The sequence below is a fragment of the Gracilinanus agilis genome, chromosome 5 (genome assembly GCF_016433145.1).
Source record: "Gracilinanus agilis isolate LMUSP501 chromosome 5, AgileGrace, whole genome shotgun sequence".
Lineage (NCBI taxonomy): Eukaryota > Metazoa > Chordata > Mammalia > Didelphimorphia > Didelphidae > Gracilinanus > Gracilinanus agilis.
Window position 1 is genome coordinate 156,860,521 of NC_058134.1, and position 23,523 is coordinate 156,884,043.

At 37.9% G+C, this 23,523-nt stretch overlaps 1 protein-coding gene across 2 annotated transcripts in view; it reads right to left on the reverse strand.

The window, feature by feature from the left end:
• The window catches only part of MAGI2 (membrane associated guanylate kinase, WW and PDZ domain containing 2), a 1,708,818-nt gene that overhangs the window by 160,772 nt on the left and 1,524,523 nt on the right, over positions 1-23,523 (reverse strand). For both annotated transcript variants that reach the window (XM_044678723.1, XM_044678722.1), the window contains 2 exons: positions 11,933-12,118; positions 9,774-9,948 (listed from right to left, as the gene is read on the reverse strand). In XM_044678723.1, coding sequence (XP_044534658.1) covers positions 9,774-9,948; positions 11,933-12,118 — 361 coding nt within the window. The remainder of the gene's footprint in view (positions 1-9,773; positions 9,949-11,932; positions 12,119-23,523) is intronic.

Below are 23,523 nucleotides of genomic sequence, written 5' to 3' on the forward strand. Positions count from 1 at the left end.
CATTCATAATGACCCTTTGTTGTTTGTTTAGTAGTACTCAACTCTTTGTGACTCCATTTGGGGATTTCTTGGCAAAGATATTGGAATGGTTGGCCATTTCCTTCTCTAGCTCATTTTACAGATGAAGAACTGAGGCAGAAAAGGTTAAGTGACTTGCCTAGGGTCACACAGTTAATAAGTGTCTGGATTTGAACTCAGGAAGATGAGTCTTCCTGACTTCAGGCACAGCACTCTGACCATTGGGCAACTTTAGCTGCCCTCATAATGACATTATAATTTTTATTAAAATGTATAAGAATGCCAAAGCTATCACAATGACTAAATGCTTATTGGTTTTAAAAAAACAAAACCTTAGAAATCACTGTATATTTTATCTGACATTTCCTAGGGAATCTACATATATCTTAAATTAAATGTAATTTTATGTTTTATTATACATCTAAAAAAAGGCTAAGTGGAGGCATAGGAAAATCCTCTTAGTACTGTAGCTAAGGCATGAAGAAGGTCAGCTTCATAGGAGGAAACTGAAGTTCATGAACTGAAGTTCAAGGTTATCTTGCTGTAGGCGTCATCTCACTTCATATTGTCCCACATGGTACTGTTCTGCAATAATTCCATTAATATATTATTATAGTGAAGCCATCCTGTATTGTCATTTGGAACGATGAGTGTGTCTTTTCTATTTACCTTCTATTCTCTGAAGCACAACACAACATAACGTAGAATAACAGGTAAAGAGAAAGCCTTGGAACCAGAAAAATTCAGGTTCAAATGCTACTTCTGCTGCATCGTGGCTGAGACCATGGGTAAGTCACTTAATCTTTAGACTAGAGGCTGAGCCAGATTAAAATGTAGTGGGGAAAAATAATTGGGAAATATTTGACAAAATAAATAAAAATCACATAAAACATACGGAACATGATGTTTTAAGACCAAGACATTATGTGGCCTTTTGGGATTACTTGGTATTCTTATGCATATCTACTTGCATTTAACATCACTATTCCAGACAACTCTAAGACTCTAATTTGCAGACTAGAAGCCAGCTTGAATTGGGAGAGGGGATTTCCACATCCAGGAGTACTCTGTCCCAATGAAATCACTGGTCCCTTCCCTGTTCTTTCCTCCTTCCATATTCTCAGTTCTTCCTTAATATCATTCAATGAAGAATATTGATTCAATGAAGAAAACCAAACCATTTCTTGAGTACTAATTGTAAGGCAAGATGCTAGGTGCTTTGGGGGGAAAAGTAATGATCCCTGCTCTCAAAGTGTTTATGTTCTCCAACATGTTTTCCATTTTTTACAACTATTCCATGAATTGTGTTTTTCGAACAATTAATCAGAGTACATTTCCAAAAAAATATTATTAAGAGTATATAGAGGGCAGCTATGGGGCTCAGCAGACAGAGAGCCAGGTCTTTAGACAGGAGGTCCTGAGTTAAAATCTGGCTTCAGATACTTCTGAGCTGTGAGATCCTGGATAAATCACTTAACTCCCATTGCCCAGCCCTTGCTGTTCTTCTTGTCTTAAAATGGATACTAAGACAAAAGGTAAGGGCTTAAAAAAATAAGTATATAATAAAAAGAAGGAGTAAGGGTAAAATTCACTGATTTTGCCTCCTTTAGAATTTGGGTGTCTTTCATTCTGTGGGTATATTATATATCTGTATTTTAGGCACCATCTCAAACCATGCAAAAGCAAAGAAAAAACCCAAATCCAAGCAAGCATACAAAGGACTCAAAAGTTTTCTGCTGCTTTGGTTTGTGAAGCAAGGATGTCATATACTGGGAGCTTCTCATTTCCCCCAAAGTAGAACTACCTGGTACCAACCATTGTAGGACCACAAAAAAGAGGAGCTTTTTCTCATATTGTGACCATGAATATATAGTGTGCTTCTCTCTCTAGCTCACTGCTTATTGCCATGGCAACCATCCACAATAAGTCACCCAGAGATTTAAGTACAGAGAGCTGTCATCTGATGCCACCGAGAAAGGAAGAAAAAGGATAAAATTGTGTATAATGAGAATTTAATAATCTCAACAAAAGCTAAATTTCTAATATTGATACAGAGCCAAGGAGGAAGAAAATATTAAGTTCTAAGGAAAAAATTGAGATTTGTTGCAAAAAGGAAAACATGTCAGGATTTTCTCCTTTTAGGCTAGAGGGTGCCTTCTCAATTTTATTAACTCACTGAGACTGATCTATGCTAATTTACTATAAAACCAATATTTGGTGGGAATATACACTGAAATTGCCCTCAACAGATGTGGATGGCTCTGTTTGAGTCCCTCGGAAAGGTATTTGTAATGCACAATTATTTAAAATTAGCTCTTCTCAACAGATCCCATTTTGGTATTTAACCCTAACAGAGGCAAGAAATGCCTTTTGTGAGTTGCATAATTTAAACTCTGCTTTGAGTCCCAGCAAGCTGTCCAGGCACCTACTGGGAGCCTGCACAATGAGAAGAGAATTATTTAAATACTCTTTGAGTAAGATGCTTAGTTATGCAAATGCCTGAATTCAACACTTGGAATTAAACTGGCTGTCATTTGTTGGTGGGTGTCACATTTCTCTCCAGAAAGAGTCTTCTTGACAGTTTAGATGTTATGGTTTTAAGTTACTGGGTAAAATGGTAATTCCATTGTTCGTATTTTATTTTTGTGAAATTGCCATTATTCTCTTGGTCCAACTGAGTCCAGAGGTATGGCAAAAAGGGTTGACATTTAATAGTTCCCATTTAGATCAATAAATATTTTTAAAAAAAGGTGCTACATGCAAAGCAAAGACAGGAATTCAGTGGGCTCTGGCTTTAAGGGGCTTATTAAATAATAGTAAGAGCTAGAATTTATATAGCACATTAAGGTTGGCAGAGAGCTTTATGTAGTAGCTTGCCTCATGATGTCCTCACAACAACCCTGTGAGGTAGGCTTTATTTTTAGCCCTGTTTTATAGGTGAGGAAACCCAGGCTAAGTCAGGTTAAATGACTGGCCCTGGGTTACACAACTAGTAAGTGGCTGAAGCAAGATCTGGACTTGGGTCTTCCTGACTAGCACTGGTGGGGGACACAAAAGGTACAAAGATAAGTAAATGCAAAATATTTAGACAATACAAAATAAATTGAAGAGGGAAAATGTGGTTTTTTTTCCTAGCCAGGGATGGCTTTCTGTATGAGAGCTTTGACTTGAAGTAGGTGGGAGATTCAATGATAATAGCTTGAACTAAGAATGACTTAATGGATGACTTTCACGTGGTGCTATAAGGCTTGCAAAACACTTTAAAAATACTATCTTGAATTTTGAGGCAGCTGGGTGTCTCAATGGATAGAGAGCCAGGTCTAGAGAAGGGAGGTCCTGGGTTCAAATATGACCTCAGATACACTTCCTTATCACTAAACCCCAGCTGGCTAACCCCACTTAGAACCAATGCTTAGTGCTGATTCCAGGACAAAAGATGAAGGTTTAAAAACATAAATAAAAATACTATCTAGAATTTTAGCCTTGCAAAACCCCTTGGAAATAGGTGCTCTTTTACCCATTTTATAGATGAGGAAAACAAGGCAGAAAGTTGTTAAAATATCCTGTAAAAGATTACATGGCTAGTAAAGGTCTGAGAGTCGGGAGGTATAGGTGAGGAGGGCATGCATTCCAGACAAGGAAGAAACTGAGGCTAAATCACTTGCTTATAATTTCAAAGCTAGTAAATATGAGAACTAGAAGTTCAACCCAAGTTCAACAGTAGGGACTTAATCAAATGCTTGTTGATTAATTGACTGATCCTTCTCATTCCATAATAGACTGTATTAACTGTTAAATCTTCTATCTTGCAAATGGATGATATGGGGAGATAATGTCACAGGGAAGTTTTGCAAGCTCCTTTCTGCTTTAGGTGCTTAAAAGACATTTTAAAAAATTTTATGCCCACAGTACAACATGCATGTGCTTATAACTACATATATCTTTGTGAAAGAGTCTTAAACTTTGGGATAAGAAGATCATTAAGTTAGAGCTGGAAGGGATTCAGAGACTGACTAGTTGAAGTGTCTCATCTTACAGGCAAGGAAACTGAAGTTTAGGGAGGAAAGGCAACCTATTTCACACAAAACCCCAGAGAATGTACTGTTTATTTAGAAATTCAACCTCCAGTCTCTTTTAATAGTTTATCCTAGGATCATAGATTCAGAGCTGGAAGTGACCTTAAAGGCTGCTGAGTCTGAAGCCTTGTCTGTTTTTCAGAAGATGAAAGTGAGGCACAAAAAAGTTTTGATCTGCCCAGAGTCACATAGCTAGTGTTTGAGGCAGCATTTGAACCCAGGTCTTCCTTACTCCAAGTTCAGTGCCCTATCTACTACACCACATATGTCTTTTAGGTACAACCAACAGAAACAAAGTAAGCTACCAATTGCCTATGCTAATGGAGAGGGAGAGTGTCATAGTTAATACAAAAAGTTGGAAAATTAGGTTTTGAAATGAATTCTATTTGGCTTTAAAGTACATTATATAATGGTTTGATTTATTTTTCCCAGCAGATTTATTTCCCTAGATAAAGTTTGTTTTTTCACAACATCAAGATTATTTTTCATTTTTTGAATATATATACTAACTGGATGGTGTGGGAAGAAGGGAAATACCTGGGAGGATGCCAACCCACAAACCAGATAATGCCCTTGCAAGTGGTTGAGTAATACCATTTTGTTGAATTCCATTCTAAGGGTACACTTGGTTTAATTTGCCGAAAGGGCAGCAGACCATGTGCACATGCATTGATTGAAAGTCACAATGCATGCTTGTTGAAACAGAATCTAACCTGATTTAGAAAATCCTTCAGAATGACCCAGAAAAAAAAGGCAGAAGTTTTTTTTTTTCTTGGATGCTTGAAAAAATGCCACTGAAGCTGCTGGTGAGGAGCCAACAGTAAGGGAAGGGCCACCTTTTCATATGGATAAAAGTTGTTCTGAATTGAAGAGTCATCTGGATATCGGCAAAGATTTAGGATGCCAGTTACCAGTAATAATAAGGCTGATTCTCAATTAAAACCCCAGCAATGCTTCAAGTCAATAAATCAGGGCCAAGAAGAGGTGAAATTCACCTATCCATCTGCCTATTCATCTATCCACTCATCCTTCCATCCAACTATTCATCCATCAATGTGTTTATCTTTCAGGAGATATATATTTATATATATATGCATATATATATCATCACACATATATGATATATTTATATATATTTCAGGAGATATATATATCATCATCATCACATATGTGGTGATATATATAAATATATATCTCATGAAAGATAAATATACATATGTGTTTACAAATGTTCTAAAGGTTTTAGTGTTGTTTTAAGCTACAAAGTGTTAAATTGTTAAGCTGTTGTATACAAAAATGTGTATACATGCATATATCAATAAAGATAAAATCTTATTATATAGGAAATGTTTTATTTTAAAAACAACAAAAAAAGAATAAATTATTAGGAGTTTGTATCAGGATATTAACCACAACCAACCATCTTCCTGAATGGAGGTTGACAACTCTGAGGTACCACTTCATACCTAGCAGATTGACCAATATGACAGTAAAGGAAAATAATAAATGTTGAAGGGGGTGTGGCAAAATTGGGACACTAATGCATTGCTGGTGGAGTTGGGAATTGATCCAACCATTCTGAAAGGCAATTTGGAATTAGGTGCAAATGGCTTTAAAAGAATGCCTGACATTTGATTCAGCTATACCACTACTAGATTTGTACCCCAAAGAGATAATAAAAAAGGGTTATACAAAAATATTCATGGCTGTGCTCTTTGTGAGGCAAAAACATAGAAAATGAGGGGTTGTCCCTTGATTGGGGAATGGCTGAAAAATTGTGGTATATGATGATGATGATGATGAAATACTATTATGCTATAAGGAATGATGAACTGCTTGACTTCTATAAAAACTGAGAAGACCTCCATGAACTGATGTGGAATGAAATAAGCAGAACCAGGAGAACATTGTACACAAAAACTGAAACACTGTGACATGTTCAAATGTAATCAACTTTGCAACTAATAGCAAGGCAATGATCTAGGACAATCCTGAGGGACTCATGAGAAAGAATGCTATCCACATCGAGAGAAAGAACTGTGGGAATAGAAATGCAGAGGAAAAACATGACTTATCACTTGTTTATATGGGTATATGATTTAGGGTTTTAGTTTTTAAAGATTATTTTATTACAAAAATTAATAATATGGAAATAGCTATCAAGTGATAATTGCTTGTCAGCTCTAGGAGTAGGAGCAGGGAAGAGGGGAGGGAGAGAACATGAATCATGTAACCATGTAAAAAATATTTTAAAATAAATAAATATTTCTTAAAAAGGGAAAAAAAAATACAGACCTCTGGATCTTCTTTTTGCCTTTCTGGATTCCCACTCTACCTTTCCCCCCATTATCCCCACTACTCAGTTTCCCCTTTTAAGATGACTGACCTTCCATCTACTCTATATGCATCTTGATGTAACTGGTATTTTAATTATTCAATGAACATTTATAAAAGAATTTATTTTGAGGGGCAGCCAGGTGGCTCAATAGATAGAGTGCCAGACCTAGAGATGAGAGGTGTTGGGTTCAAATATGACCTTAGACATTTCCTGGGCAAGGAACTTGGTCCCCAATGTCTAGCCCTTACCACCTTTCTCTCTTGGAACCAATACTTAGTATTGAGTCTAAGGGTTAAAAGAAAAAGAACCTACTATGAGCCAAGCACTGTGCTAAGGGCTGGTGACACATAAAGAGGCAAAAACAATTCTGCTCTCAAGGAGAGCACAATCTGATGAGAGAAAAAACATGCAAACAAATATATACAAAAACAAACTATATACAGGATGAATAGGAGCTAATTAAAAGAAGAAAAGCTCTGGAAAAGAGGGGTTGGGGAAGGCTTCCTGTGGAAAGTAGGATTTTATTGGGGATCTAAAGGATGCAAGGGATGTCAGTGATTGGGGTAGAGAAATCAGAATGTTCCAGGCATGGGGGACAGCCTGAGAAAATGCCCAGAAAGAGAAATGAAGCGTCTTGGGACAGCCAAGGTGCCAGTGTCATTAGACAAGAGTCCATGTGATGAGGAAAGGTGGAAGAAGACTGGTTGAGGGTAGGTCTGAAGAGACTTTTGGTAGTTGCTCTTGGAAGCAAAAGAAGCTGCTGGATTTACTGAGAGGGAGGGAGGAGGTGACTCCATCAGACCTTTGCTTTAAGAAATTCCCCTCAGTTGTTGAATGGAGAATGGACTGTACACATTTCCTTATAAATTGCCCTCTGCACTCCGATTAGAATGTAAACTCCTGGAGGGTAGGCAAATTTTTCATAAAAAATTTCTTTGTATTCACAGCAGCCAACACAGTACTTAACACTTTTATTCAACTCTTATCTGTTATTTGTTCTACAGGCTTCAGGAACTTCCCTATCCAGGCTTTTAACTCTCCTCTTCCTCCCAACAGATCATAAAAATAGCTAAGGCTGACAGACATTTGCTTTCTGTGAAGTCAGTTGGAGGAATGAGAGTAGAATAAAACACCTGGAAAAAACACCTGGGGTAGAGGAACAATATTTGCTTTGCAACCGTGCAAGTGAATTCTCATCATGAAAAGACGTTCTCACTCTAACTTCCTCAATATGGGAGGCAGTGATGGAAGGCAGGTGTTTGGAAAATATTATAATTATGGAAAATATCATTGAAGGTTTTATATGTTCCCAGAGCCTGCCATTTCTTGCCTTTAGTGAAAGGGAAAAAACCCATTTAAAAGCTTTTAAAAATCTACATTATTCTCAAATCCTAGCACTTCTTCTAATTATATGGAGGATATAGAATAATGTTCTAAAGCCCACAGTTTGATCTATCACTCTTTCCTTAGAGCTCAAGGTGGCACACACACCTTTCCCCCAAAGTATTCTTTCTAAGCAATGGGTAGCATAAACCACATTACCATTATTTACACACTTTGTGCATAGGATGAGGGACTGTCATTACAGTGTCTATCCTTTTTTTTTTTCAAGGAACTCAAAGAGAGATGTGTTTCCACGTTGCCCTGGCAACCTTTTCTAGGATCAAACAAGGCTGACTGTCTAATTTAAACCCCTCAATCTACTGCATAAGATCACTGTCATTCTCATTAGTCCAATGCTTCCCCCATCCAGATTTCTGTTTCTAGACTACTGAGAAGGACCTCTTTTACCTCTTTCACACTCAAGGAAGAACTTCCTTTTTTTGAAAAGAAAGAAATGCTTTGATTGACTTTCTTGCCGTTTCTCCTAGATGTGAAGGAACACTCTTCCTGATTTCATATGAAGCCCTTCCTGATTTCAGAAGCTACTTTCTCTTTTCCTTGGATACTGTCTTGTGCTCCATATATATATATATACACACACACATACACACACACACACACACTCACATATAATTCTTGTGTCTATGCTCTTTCTTTTGATAGAATGCAAGCTCCTTGAGGGCAAGGTCTGCTTCATCTTTGTCTTTGAATCCCTATCACCCAGCAAAATGCCTAGCTTCATAAATGCTTGCTTATTTAGTATGGTAGGATGCTTAATTAATGTATTAAAGATTATTGAGCACTTATTTTGTGCCAGCTATTGCTTTGACTATTTGATTGATTGCATATATCCTAATTAAGGATTAACCAGTGCTTCTGGACTATGGCATAAGTAGCTACAAAGTTCAGAGGATTTGATGGAAGGTTCAAGGGCTCCAGCCTCTCATTTATAGACAAAGAAATTCAGCTGGATATATTTTGTATGTCTGCAAATCATGGCTGGGTTGTTCTCAGGAGTGATAAATTCAGGCATATCATTGATCATCTTTGTTGCCTTTTAATTTAGGGTTATCCAGAAGCAAAGTGGAGGAAGCTGGGTGGTGCAGTGAATAGAGATCCAGGTCTGAAGTCAGGAAGGCTTATCTTTCTGATTTCAGATCTAGTCTGACACTTACTAGTTGTGTGATGGTGGGCAAGTCATTTATCCCTGTTTGCTTCTGTTTTCTCATTTATAAAACAAGTTAGAGAAGGAAATGGCAAACCATTCCAATATCTTTGCCAAGAAAACTCCAAATGGGGTCATGAGGAGTCAGATATGACTGAAAAGACTAAACAACTAAGTACAAAGTGAAAAAATAGAGTGGAGGTTCCGGAACATTCTGCTTAGGGGACATTGCCCTTGGTCAAGGGTTTATAAGCTAGGTTCCATCAACTTAAAAAAATTAATTTACTTTATTTCCATATCACTGGTTTCCTTTGTTATCATACAGATAATTTTTATGTATTTAAAAAGGTTATTCTGGAGTCCATAGATGTCATCAGTGTGTCCAAGGGCTGTAAAAGTTGAAAAGAGGTTGCCTTAGACCAGGCTGCTTTCCAATGGCAGATGTGCTCCTGTGAAAGGTAGACATAGTGTCTCACGTCTCATAAGCAACCGAGATTGTTTTAAAATAAGTTTCTCCATCACAAGATTTCTATGAAGCAGGTGCAGACATTGCTATTTTCATTCTAACAAATGAGGAGCCTGCAACCCTGAGAATCCAAGGCTGAGTGAGCCGTGCTTTTACAAATAATAAGAGCAAGAAGTTCAAAAATCCATTTGAGATAAATATAGCTCTTAGTGGAAGAGACCGGAAACGACCCAAATCTTGTAACTTGTAAATCCCTACTTTAGCAAAATTTGTCTCATCTTTCTTTTCCGCTGCCACCTGGAAGGGAGGAAACTCCGAGATGCTTACCTGTTCTCGTGTCCTTGTAGCTGGAGGGGCTGGGGAGGAGGCGGCTGAGTGACTGGGCTGTTGGGTGCCACAGGACTCGGCTGGGCCAGTGGACTCTGCTGAGCTGTGGGGCTGTGCTGCTGGGCCATAGGGCTCTGTTTCTCAGAACTGGGAGCAGATGCTGGGCTGTTCAGCTCTGCAGAATCAAAGCCAGAGAAAAATATAGTCACATCAGCATTTGAAAACAAGACTGAGGGAGAGAATGACGATCATTTTCTGTTAAGGCAATCTTGGGGATTTTTTTGTCTCTTGGCTTTGGTTATTTTGGTTTCCTAGTCAGATTTCTAAAACAGGGAGTGTCAGCCTTTTTCCATTCTCTCTTCCCTGAAATTAGAAACTCTCGCTGACATGAGTATCATTTACATTCAGTCAGGATAAATGGCAAAAGTCTTTTATGATATCTATTTAAAAAAAAAAAGATAAATTAAGAGCACTGACAGTTTAAAAAATGATTTGGAGTAGCACATTTTAGTTCAGGTCAGATGACCCATAATGGGAACAAGGTCTGAGCCGTTGGCATTTGGGCAGGAGTGGCAAACCCCATTTCCATTTTAAAATTTAGTTAAGGATGCTGGAATCAGCCCTGTTCCAAATGAATACTTTCCAGAAGTCTACTTCAATGGTTTTGTTGTTAGTTTTACCCAGTGACCAGTAACTCTTAACTCTGGGATGCCATAGTTCTATAGACAGAGACAAAAGAACATCTGGGCCCTCAAAGATCCCAGGAGCCATTTCTTTAAAAAATACTTGGTAGCTTTAATCGTTTTCATGATTTGTTAAGGTTTCAACTGTAATTACTTTTGTGCATTGGGACAAGAGAAAGAATTGGCATATTTCACACTGAGAACACATCCACTCGGTTCAGATTTTCAATAACTAATCTTGCCCAAATGGATTTCATTTCCATTAAATATTTGGAAAACAACGAGATATATTGGGTAGAATGCTGAGCTTGAAGTAAGGAAGATTTGGGTTCAAATTTTACTTCAAATACAACGTTTTTAGTTGGGTGACTTAGGGACAAACTGTTAAATATCTCTGAGACTCAGTAGCAAAAAAATATCCCCTCCAATGTAAAAAATGTAGAAAAGCTCATTGTGTTTGTGGGTGATAGATTTATATTTAGATGTGTTCAGACATCATTTTCAGGTAGTTCAAAGTTGAGTAGGCAAATAAATAAAGAGAAAATATCTATTGGCCTCTCCATATAAAATAATATACATTACACTCGCTTTTCTGATTCTTCTTCTGGATTCATCTGCAAATCCAGGTAACTATTTAGTGTTTCAGCGACTGCTGTGAGAGTGTTAGACTGTACTCAGAGGGAGTTAGAGTGACAGCAGAGGGAGATCCAAATAAAACAGATGACAATGAGCTAAGTAATCACATCAACTTCTCTATCAGACACCATGCTACTGAGATGAAATTACAATCTCATTAGCTAGGGAGTAGCTAGCCCCCTGGGTATGGGGATATTGAATTCATACTCCAGACTTTGAGGAAAAACTGCCCTGATTTGTAAAAATGGTGACTCTCTCTTCCAGGCCTCAGGATGGAGCCATTGTTTCACAATGTGTTCTCAAAGGCCAAGTGGAAATTCTAAATCTCCGACATATGCAATTTTTCCTCTATGGGAAAGAGATGCCCGCCCTTCTTTGAGCCGACATAGTTTCCTCAAGGTCTTCGAAATCGATTGAGCCAGATCTGAAGTAAGAAGAAGAATCCTTCTGAGTTTTGAGTGCTACATACACCAAGCCATTTTCCAGATCTGTAGCTCTATCATCGATGTTAAATGGACCCCAGCATTCAACAACCATAATAGCTCTTCTCTGAAATTGCAGTCCTATTCATACTATAAGGAACAGCTGAATAACGGATTGTCTCTGGGTTTAAAATGTTTTGACTACGAAGTCACTTAAACTTGTCCCATGAAAGAACTTAGTTAAGATCCATAAGAAATCAGGCAGTAGTGGAGGAAAACTGGAAATAACAAGAACTTGCTGAGACTATATTGATAGAAGCTATGAAGAGCCCATGATCTTAGCAGGCAGGCAAGGGACAACTGCCTCTACTGGATGGGTTTCCGCAGACTGTGGGAGGTCATAGTAAAGGCTACTTACCCTCCTGAGGAATGATTCTAAGAGTTACGCTAAGACCCGCATCTTTAATGAGCTTCACGATGTCTGCGTGAGGCATGTTGATGATAGACTGGCCATTCACAGCTAATATCCGGTCTCCAACTTTCAGTTTTGCACAGCGATCAGCAGGACTCCCATCAATAATTCGTCCAATTTTATGTGGCACAGCTAAAAAGAAACCCACGACAATTGTTGTTAGTTATACTGGAAAAAAACAAAACAAAATGGATGTCTTAAGTTCCATCCCATTAAGGAGACAAAACTCTTTTGAATTTAAATTTAAATTTTTAATTACTCTTTTTAAAAAAAAAAACAACCATAATTCTGTCCTAGAATTGAAAAAAAAAAGCATCCGTTCCAAGGCAGAAGAGCAATAAGTGCTGGGCAATTGGTGTTAAGGGACTTGCCCAGTATCATACAGCGAGGAAGTATCTGAAGTCTGATTTGAATCCAGGTCGGCCCCTCAGTATTCACTCTTTAGGAGTTATATTTGTTTATAGAAATCTCAGTCTCCTTTTCTGGGTATCATTTAATGAATGGTCCTAAAATTAGATTTCACACTTTACATGTCATAGAGTGAACAACCTATTAATTTCAAACACAGAATTTATTGCTCTCATGGAGATTGTATTCTGGATGACCCACCCAAACACGTATGCATACATAAAATGCGGCAAATACCAGGAATGTTATTCACCTCTTTCCATTTCTTTCCTCTTGAGTGGAGTAAAGAAGACAGAATAGATATTAAAATGATCATTAGCCGGTGAGCTGAGAAATAGTTATGAGGAATTTAATTTATGATTTCACCTGCTAAGATAAAGGTGAAAGGAGGCTGTTCTCTACTCATATCAATTTTTACTGAGCTAATCTGAGCAGTTCAGCCACTCTGCTAGGACTTTGCACATGTATATCTGTAATTTTTTTTCTTTTAGAGACACAGAGGGTTACCAATTTTCGTCATAAATTAAAGAAGCAAGATCACAGAATTGAGAGGTGTGAAGGACCCTAGAAACCCTCCAGTCGAATACTTTTATTTTACAGCAGAGGAATATCAAGGTCCAAGAAGGTTAAAGCATTTACTCAATGCCACAATAGTAGTAAGAAGGAGAGCTGCAATTCAAACCTGTGCCCTCTGACAACAAATTTAGTGCTTTTTTTTCTACCTTGCTTTCCTCCAGTTGTCTTCCTCTCCCTTAGGCATTAAGACTAAGAAGAGTGAAGAAGTAACTTTTAGAAAATCAATGAGAGTTGGCTATTGGTTTATTCATGCTTTGGACAGGCAGGGGAGTGATCTCCTCAGTGAGAAGATCTCAAGAAATAAGCTTTGTTTTATAGAACTATGTTTGTTGTTCACTCTCTGTGGATTGTTTACGTGACAGGTAAAATCCTGATGCTGGAAAAAAGTTGCAGTGGGAGGAAAATGAGCAAATTCATGAACCAGGGCTAATTTTTCTATGGTCTAGGTCTAGGATAATTGTTAGAATACAAAAATATTGACTCAACTTGAAACTCTGATACAAAATGTATGATGTGTGTAGAAATTAGAACATTTCCAGTTTATCGATATGACCGAGTAGATTAAAAAAACACATTTTACTTCAGATCATGATTAGCACAGAATCATAGAACTGCAGAGCTAGAAATTATGCAAGACATCACAATTCAACTTCTTTTTCAAAATGGAAGGGCCATAAGGATTTGAATACATTTGCTGATTGTTCTTCCCTGTGGACATTTAATTGGCATAGGAATTAAAATATTAGCTGGCATTTTATTAGCCAGTGTTCAGTCCTTATTCATAAATATGTGTATTTCCTGCCTTCACTCTGAGTTCAGTATTTGGAGATGAATGTGTGCACACACAGGCAGGAAGTCCTTCTAAGCTAAATCTACAGGTTACTTTTGCTGGTGTTAACTAGTCCAAAAAGCAGTTACTGGATTAGAAAGAAGTAATGTTTTATGTAGCAAAGGAGCAGCTTATTAGCTGTAGGATCAAACAGAGCAAAGTAGCCCCAAAAGTCAACATTGAGAGACTGCTTTATATTAGGTCAGTGAGATGGTACTTTGGTGACGACAGTCCAAAATCCCAAGAGGCCAATTTTTTTTTTTTTGCTTTTTGTTTTTTCCTTGGCTTCAGTGCATGCCAATTCAACACAATCATCCCTCAGAGAAGGCTGGCTCGTGGATCTCTACCAATGAGGATCAAGTCACTTACCAATGGGCTTTGGGCTTGAGTTATATTTTAGAAAGCACAAGGTCACCCATGGGAACTTCTGGGTTCAATTATGACCTCAGACACTTCCTAAATGTGTGACCCTGGGCAAGTCACTTCACCCCCATTGCCTAGTCCTTACCTCTTTTCTGCCTTGGAACCAATTCTTAGTATTGATTCCAAGGCAAGAGGTAAAGGTTTAGGAAAAAAAAAAAGAAAGCACAAAGCTAGGAATATGAAGATAAAAATGAAAGAATCATTGTCTTCAAGATGTTTACATTCTATTGGGAGAAAGATACAACATGCTTACAAATAAATAAATAGAATATATAAATAAACAGTGTATACAAATTAACGTGTAGCAGCATTGCTACACTTGCACATTGTCTTGTCTACAATCTGTAACACATTATCACAGAGAAAGTAGACTGGCAAACATCTTCCCCCAGAACTCACTGCTTTGTGGGAGAGAATTTGGAGGAGGAAGAAGGATGAGGAAGGAGTATAGGTTTTTTGGTAACAGAGTATATAAGTGGGGCAAGGACAGGCATACAGTTCTGCTAGGGTCCCCTGACTCTTAGAGATCTCATTGCAGATGATGGTAGGTGGGAGCTGAAAAGTGGACCCTTTCCTCTAACCAAGAGCTAATGGGGAGTGAAGAGGTATGGGGAAGAGCTTCCCTTTGCCTCTCTTGTTGCTTAGTAAAGGCAGCCCTCCTTAAAAGTTCATATTAAACTGGTGAGTGCTCTCTTTCTGATGCCCCTCTCCATTCCGCAGAGGAACAAAACTTAGGAGAAGCAGCCCTGTCTGCTTCTGTCACCAATCATAGGCAGCCCAGGAAAAAGATTTGCTTCTCAGTTACTTACCATTATTGTTATTACTTATGAATCTGTTTTCCCCTTTAAATGAATGAAAAGTAGGTGCCTGCCAAGTCCTTGTCTGGTGTGATGAATAACAAGAGTGAGTAGAAACTGGGAGGGAGAGCTCTTTTTGCCCTTGGAGAGAAAGATAGATGGTTCTGGCTTCATAGGGAGTTCTTGGGAGGGAGAAAGAGCTCCTTGGGATCCCGCAGGAGAAAGCGAATCAACAGATTAGAAAATCCCTGGATCAGAGGTTCTTAAACTGGGCTCTGTGAACTTGGATACAAGAAAATCACCTCTTTATTTTTATAAACCTTTGGTTTCTTTTCTAATCCTATAGATTTTTTCTTTTTCTTTTCTTTAAACCATTACCCTCTGGCTTATTATCATTTCTAAGATAGAAAAAAAGCACCAAGGACTAGGCAATTAGAGTTAAGTGACTTGCCCAGGATCACCCAGCTGAGGCCAGATTTGAACCTTGGTCTTTCCAACTCCAGGCTTGGTGCTCTAGCTAATGTGCTACCTACCTGCCCCTGCATATTTTTTCTTAAGATATCAAAAAAAAAAAAAGCCTTATTTCGAGAAAGGTCCACAGGCTTCACAGGCTCCCAAAGGAGTCTATAACACAGAAAAAGAATAAGGATCTTAGCCCTAGACTGAGGCAGAACAGAGCTTAAACTTGAAGGATTTTCTAGTGTTCAAACCCAGATCTTACCTGATTTTGCCAGTGGGATGAATAAATGTGCATTTTATACACTATTTATACCTAGGGCCTTTATTACATATATTGCCCAATTCTGGTAGCTACCTTTTATTTTTTATTTTTAAAAAATTTTAAAAATAAACCCTTACCTTCCATCCTGGAGTCAATACTATGTATTGGCTCCAGGGCAGAAGAGTGGTAAGGGCTAGACAATGGGGGTTAAGTGACTTGCCCAGGGTCACACAGCTAGAAAGTGTCTGAGGCCAGATTTGAACCCAGGATCTCTGGGCCTGGCTCTCAATCCACTGAGCCACCTAGCTGCCCTCTGGTAACTACCTTTTAACTATGGGCATCTACTACAAATGGCAATTGGTAGGAGGTAGCTCTAAGCCCTTTTTTTACAGAGGGGAACTGGGACACCCTGCCAGACTTACACAAGGGAGCCTAGCACTTCAGCGTTGAATCTGTCATCCTGAAGCTCCACGTGGGACCCGCTCATTTATGCTAGTGTTAGAAGAATGTGGGTTCTCATTGCATCTCATTTCGTCCCTCTAATTGGGCTGGATTTATTACAAAGGCTAAATAATTTCAAGAAGGAGAAAGTGAGCAAGACAGGAAAGCTCTCAGTGAGGAAGTGATATCTGAGCTTTGCTTGAAGAAAACTCAGAATTCTATAAACTAGAAGTGAACAAGAAGAAAGACCATATAGCAGGAATATATGGACAAAGACAAAGAAATGGGAAATGGGAATATTTTATATAAGGATTCGCTTTCATGGAAGTTTAACTGGACTGGAAAGTAGTATAAAATAAGATAGGAGAAGTCAATGGGTGTCGGATCTTGGAAGGTTTCAAAGGCCAGCCTGAGGCTAATGGACTAGAGAAACTAGGGAGCCATTGAAGATATTGGAGGGTGTGTGTATATATATATATGTGTGTGTGTGTGTGTATATTATATATATTTAATATGTATGGAAAATGGTCACATCTGATTTTAGGGTTAGGTTTTGTAGGCCACATACCTATTCCATGAAGAATATTAATTTGATAACTGACAGGGAAGATTGACTAGAAATGGGAGAAGCTGGAGAGGCAGGTAGACCAATTAACTTCATCATCACATGTAAGTTTGAAAGGAAGACTATCCATTTCACCAACTTTATGTACCCTTAGGTGAGTCAGTCTTTACTCATACAATGAGTAAATGGAAATTGTACCAAATTTAAGGACTAGGGAAGGAAAAAAGTATAAAGTACCTAGGATGTGCCAGGCATTGTCCTAAATGCATTTGGCAAATAGTATCTCATTTGACCCTCACAACAACCTTTCAAGGTAAGTACTATTATTATTCCCATTTTATAGTTGAGGTCATCAAGCACAGAGAAGTTAAGTGACTTGCTAGTCACACAGCTGGTTAGGATCTGAGGTCTATTTTGCGCTCACATCTTCCTGACTCCAGGCATAGCATCCTATCCATTGTACCATTAGGTTCTTTTTCTTTTTTTTTTTTTTTTTAATAAAAAAAATTATCTCATCTGCCTCTCCTGTCTTATTTCCTACTGCTTTCTGTTCCAGTGAAACTGGCACAAAAGCTAATCTCTGCACAAAATATTCCCATTTTCCACCCCTGAGTCTTGGCCCAAGTCTTCCTTCTGTCTGGAACTTTTTTCTTGTTCCCTTCTAGTCTATTCAATTCTGAACTTCCTTTGAGCAGAGCTCAGATATCGCTTCCTGGCTGAGGCCTTCCTTGCCCTGCTCTCTTTCTCTAAAGTTATTAGCACTCTCTCTCTCTTGAAATTACTTCTGTCCTGAAGGAGCTTACAACTCCAAATTTATGTGTGTAATCAGCAAAATATACACATAGTAAACTCAATTATCCACTGTTTAACCTATAACAAATCTTACTTTCAAATTTGTTAATAGCATCTCTACTTAATCACTTTTTTTTCAAATGCCTCTCTTAATCGCCAGTCAACATATTCTACTTAATGATTTGATTTATTGACATCAAGTGCTAGGTGCTAGGCAGTGCAGTAGATACATCCCTGAGCCTAGAAATCTTCCTGAGTCCAAGTCCAGCCTCACTTACTAGTTGTGTGACCCTGGGCAAGTCACTTAATCCTGCTTGCCTCAGTTTTCTCATCTGTAAAATGAGCTAGAGAAGAAAATGCCAAACTACTCCAGGATCTTTGGCAAGAAAATCCCAAATAGGGTCATGAAGAGTTGGACAAGACTGATTAATAACAGTGTTATACTTTTGTTGTATATAAATCAAGGACATACTTTTGATATCAGACAATTGTCTCTGATTCACAAAAGGTTTGAAGAATTAGATAATTTTACTTTAGGCTGGAATTTTGCCTAATCTTTTTCTCAGAAGGGTCTGAATGATAGGAAAGAGTTGAAGTTGGTCTGAGGATGGGTGCCTAAGTATGTACTAAAATGAAACTCAACTCTTCACTGTATAACCATTTTTTTTTGTCTATAGTTAATTCTCTATATCCTAGACCTGTCTAAGTTCAATTTTAAGTACAACAAAAATATCAATAAAATAACAAATGTGTGGTGTAGTAGAAAGCACATTGGTTTTGGAGTTAGTAGACCTGTGATGCTGGAAATTTGTGGGTCCTTGAACTAATTTTGAGGTCCCTGATGTAAACTTCCTGTGGACATTTAGGGCTCTTTCAAACTACATTTCCCATGATCCAACTGGCTTCCTGTCTTATGTGGTGATGTAAGACAGTTACATAATAGCATAAACAGAAGGATAAATAGTGAGTGCCTGGATTGGTACTTCCTCTTTTCTGCCTTGGGAGCAGGAGCCAGGATGGGAGGAGGAGGCAACAGGAAGCAACTTTCAAACTGACTCTTTAACAGGCACGTGACTTTATTTTTCTAATGAATACCAATAAATCCTTTAAAACCATATTTTTTTTAAATCTATCCTTTTATATCCATTTTATTTCTTACAGACCTGAGTTCTGATTCCAGGTCAGATACTTATCTCTTATATGATCATGGGGCTGGTCATATTATTGCTCAAGGTCTTAAATTCCTCATCTGTAAAATGAGGGAGGTAAATTAGGTAGTCTCCAAGATATAAATTCTATAATCTCCTGTTACATATTATCTATGTTTCTGATGTGATTTTGCATAAATATACGAATAATCAAGACACAGAAACATATACTGAGTAAATTTAGGTATTTCCTAAACATTCTGAGATTATAGTGATTGGCCATTGGATGAAGGCAATAAAAGGCCATAGGAAACTCCTAGTACTCCTAGTGATTGTCCAGTTGAGGATCAGCTATAACTCTTTGTTGTATAAAGAGTAACCTGGCTTCATTCTCTGGAGCCATTAGTTTCTGGATCCTACTTTTTGCCCTTTTGTTTCAGGGAAGCAAGGAAGATTATCATAAAAATAAAGGAAGAGAGGAGGGAACCCATATTTATTAGACCCTATTTGATCATTATAACAACCTTGTGAGATAGGTACCATTATTATTCCCATTTTTTAATGGTTGAGGAAACTGAGGCAGATAGCAGTTAAGTGACTTGCCCAGGGTCAAATAGCTAGTAAGTGTATGGAGTCAAATTTGAACTCATCTCCCTGATTTCAGGCCCAGAATTTGGGCTACCTAAGTTGGAACCATGGGAAAATTAGTTGAAAAAATCTTAACCTATTGTAATTCTCAGAAAAAAAGATTTTTTGCAAATATACAACTTAGTATTCTAAGTACAATTTTGAGACCATCATTAATAGCTGGTTAAGAGACCATATATATTCAGGTTACTTTCAGTGATAATGCCAGTTTCAATGTATATAATGTCTTATATAGAAGGAAACTAAGATCAGGAGGTAGCCATTTAGAATAATGAATTGACTACCTGTTGTAAACAATTAGTTGAAGTTTCCACAGCTATTTTTAAAAACATGCAACCAGTAAATGAAAGGTACTGAGACAATGTGGTAATATCCTTAATTGACATTTACTTTAAAAAAGCCGAGGGTTTTAGAGAGTCTTGCTCTTGAAGGATTTTATTTTGCATTAACAAAAACTTCTCCATTTATAGAAGTAAACCAGATGCTGGTCTAGAGCAAGTCCTTAATGAGTGAGATGATCAGAATAGAACTTCTCAACACAATACAGTCACATTTTCCCAGTGATGAAGGTCTCAAAGGTCATGATGTAAGTGCATCTTGTGCATCTCTAATGCTATCTCAAAGCAACAAAGAGGTGTTAACTGTGGTTGCTATTAGTCATCCTTGCCAACCTTTCACTGAAATGCATCAACTCATTAGTTTTCTGAGAATAAGGGCTCTCAGGTAACTGTTGAAAAGCAATCCACCATCGCTCTAATACTGCATGCCTCTCTAACCTGCAATGTCAGGCAAGAAAAACATATGAAGCCTTTGTTGGCATTTCTGACTTAATGAGACTCTGGATCCCTGGATATTTGGGGAAAATGGACACCTTGACATAAGGGTTCGGACATAAAGATCTTGGGGCAAACAAACAGAGATAGCATGGAATAGTGTATGAAACTCCTTTAGGCTCAAAATCTGATGCGATGAGTTTTCTTACACTCAGAGTGGCTTAGTGTTAAAAGAAACCACAAACAATTTTTGTTCTTGTTTCACTTTATGGAAAGAACTGTAATGAATGCCTTTGGAATACATACATAAATACATTTGTTTAATCATGTCCAATTCTTCACAACCCTGTGAACACTAATGCTATCAATGGGGTTTTTTGACAAAGACACTGGAGTGGTTTGCCATTTCCTTCTCCAATGTTTTAAGGCAAACAGAGATGAAGTGGCTTGCCCAAGAACACCCAGATAGTATCTGGGGCCAAAATTGAACTCAAGTCTTCCTGCTTCCAGGCTCTGAATTCTATCCATTAGACCACCAAAGTGTCTTTGGTGTAGAGTGGTAGCACTTATAAGCTGTCTGAATCAGCCTTGTCCAACCAAATCTCTGTTATCTATAGAGTATGGCCTGGGGGAATTCAGAAGTTAAGTGGCTGGAATGGGATTAGATAGCTACTGAACATTAGAGGTCACACTAGATCCTTGGGGCCCTTTACAACAAGATCAGCCTACTGCCCTCTTTGTCATTTGACTTCTCTAGAATATGGTCTGACCATGCTTAAGAAGTCCTAGAAGCTCCCTGTTTCCCCTAATGTCAACTACCAACTTTTCCATTTGGCACTTAAAGACCTTCACAATTAGGTTCTAGCCCATCTTTCCAAAAATGACACAGGGTTCCCTTTCATGCATTCTATAATCCATCCAAACTGTCCAACTTGCTATGCACTCCCCAGTTTCTCCTATTATTCCATTTCTCCTTTCTGTGGCTTTAGTTTGGCTCTTCCCTCATTCCTTCTTACTTCTGAATATATTTTATAACTTTTTATATCTATAAATGTTGATTTCTCTGACAGAACATAAGCATTCTGAAGGCAAGGACTATTGCATTTTTGTTTTTGTTTCCCTCGTTCTTAACATATTGACTGACACACAGCAATCACTTAATATATGTTTGTCGAATAATGCATTTTGCAAAGCAGGTCTAACATACTTTGTAGAGCAGCTCCCACTGGGGAAACTTCACTGCTATTCTAAATTGTTCTGTGAATGAAATTGTTCTTTTAGACACTGACCCAGATGCTACTTATTTTTCCAGATATATTTAGTGAAAGCAACCTGCACCCAAATCCTGTGATTCTATGATTTTATAACTCCACAGTTGTTAGGACCAGTGATGTCCCTCCTCTTTGATTGTTGGGTTTCTGTGCTGTGACCTTGTCATGTGGTTGATTTGAAATATAAAAGCTGCTATGACACTGGTGCATACCTCATGGAGTGGGATAGTGTGAATCAATGACTTCCTGTAAAGATTCGATTTGTTCCTTTAGTAAAAAAAACAGCATATATTGAATAACTATTGTGTGTTCAATACATTGTATTTGGTCCTTTGGAGGGGCACAAAAGAAATGGAGTGCAGGATCTTGGTCCTTGAGCTCCTTATTGATTCCTAGAATTGATTCTTTGTGACCTCCTTCAACCAGCAGAGACTTGACAAAAAGTATTTTCTGGTTCTTCTTTCTTTCATGTCTCTTATGGGGCTGCTTATCCTTTGTTCCATTTTTGAGACAAAAGAGTGTTGTATTAGATGACTCACATTTGAGTTTAATTATCTCAGGATTAATAGAGTCTACAAGGTGGGCTTACACATGGATGGATGTTTTAGCAGGAAGACATGAATGCAGCACTAGATATAGTCAAACTAATCAGCGATGAGTATCATAAATGAGAATGACAAAATAAAATATGAAATATGCTTCAAAGGAGGTCTACATAAATTCTCATTAGCTTAGCTCCTTTCACTGGGCAAGTTCCCTCCAAACCTTATCCCCAGCTTGTTTATAGAGAAGTAGAAATACAGTCTGGACCCACATTTAAAAACAGATATAAAGAGAAATGATTTCATTTAGATTATTGTTGTTGTTTTTATTTTCTTTTAGAGAAAATTCTAGAGGAAATCATTTGGAATTAAAGGTTCCTTTGCAATAATCATTTAACTTGACTATTGAGAGTATAGAGTTATGGCAAAAGATTTGACCAATAGTTAATCAATACATGTTTAGTGATCACTGATTGCATGTGTCTCTGTGCTAGTGATAATAATGACAATGATGACGATGATGACACCTTGCATTTATATAGTGTTGTGGTATACAAAGTACTTTACAAGTATCTCATCCTCACAGCAACCCCGGGAGATAGGTGATATTATTTCTCTAACTTTACAAATGAGAAAACTTAAGCAGACAAAGATCAAACCACTTGCCCAAGGTCACACAGTAACAAGTGACTGATGCTGAATTTGAACTCAGGGTTTCTTGATTCCAAACTGGTTTTGGAAATAGGAGAGACCTGGTTCTGAATCTCACTTCTGTCACTTACAAAGGCCAAATGTTAGTCACTGAATCTCTCAGAACCCCAATTTCCTAACATATTAAATGAGAATAATAATAACTATATTACCTTTCTTAGGGTTATTCTAAGAGTTATGGTTCCATAGTATCCTTAACCATGTTGGCCTCAGTTTCTTCATCTGTCAAATGAGCTATAGAAGGAAATGGCGAACCACTCTAGTATTTTTGCTAAGAAAACCCCAAATGGGGGTAGCTAGGTGGCTTGGGGGATAGAGAGCCAAGTCTGGAGACAGGAAGTCCTGGGTTCAAATCTAGCCTCAGATACTTCCTAGCTGTGTGATCCTGGGAAAATAATTATACTCTAATTGTCTAGCCTTTACCAGTCTGCTGCTTTGGAACTGATATTTGTATTGATTCTAATACAGAAGGTAAGAATTTTTTAAAAAAGGAAAAAGGAAAATCCCAAATGGGATCATAAAGAGTGGGACATGATTAAAATGACTGAGCACATCATTACTATTATTAAGTGATATTTGTCCATGGTCACAGAGCCAGTAAATGTTGGAGGGAGCATGCTGAGCCCTGGTCTTTCTGATTAGTAGTCTAATAAGTTAGCCATTACTCCTTGCTGCTCAAATAAGATAATAGACACAAAGTATTTTGTAAAAAAAGAGGTACGAAATGTCAATTATGACTATGATCATGAGTATTATGACTAGTACTAAAAGGCAACTATAAATGCCAAATATGTGGTACAAAATGAAAGTTCAATGGGTATTTGGAAAGAGAACTTACTGGGGGCTTGGGATTCCAATAGGGGACACCTTCCCAAGGAAGAGGAAGAATGAT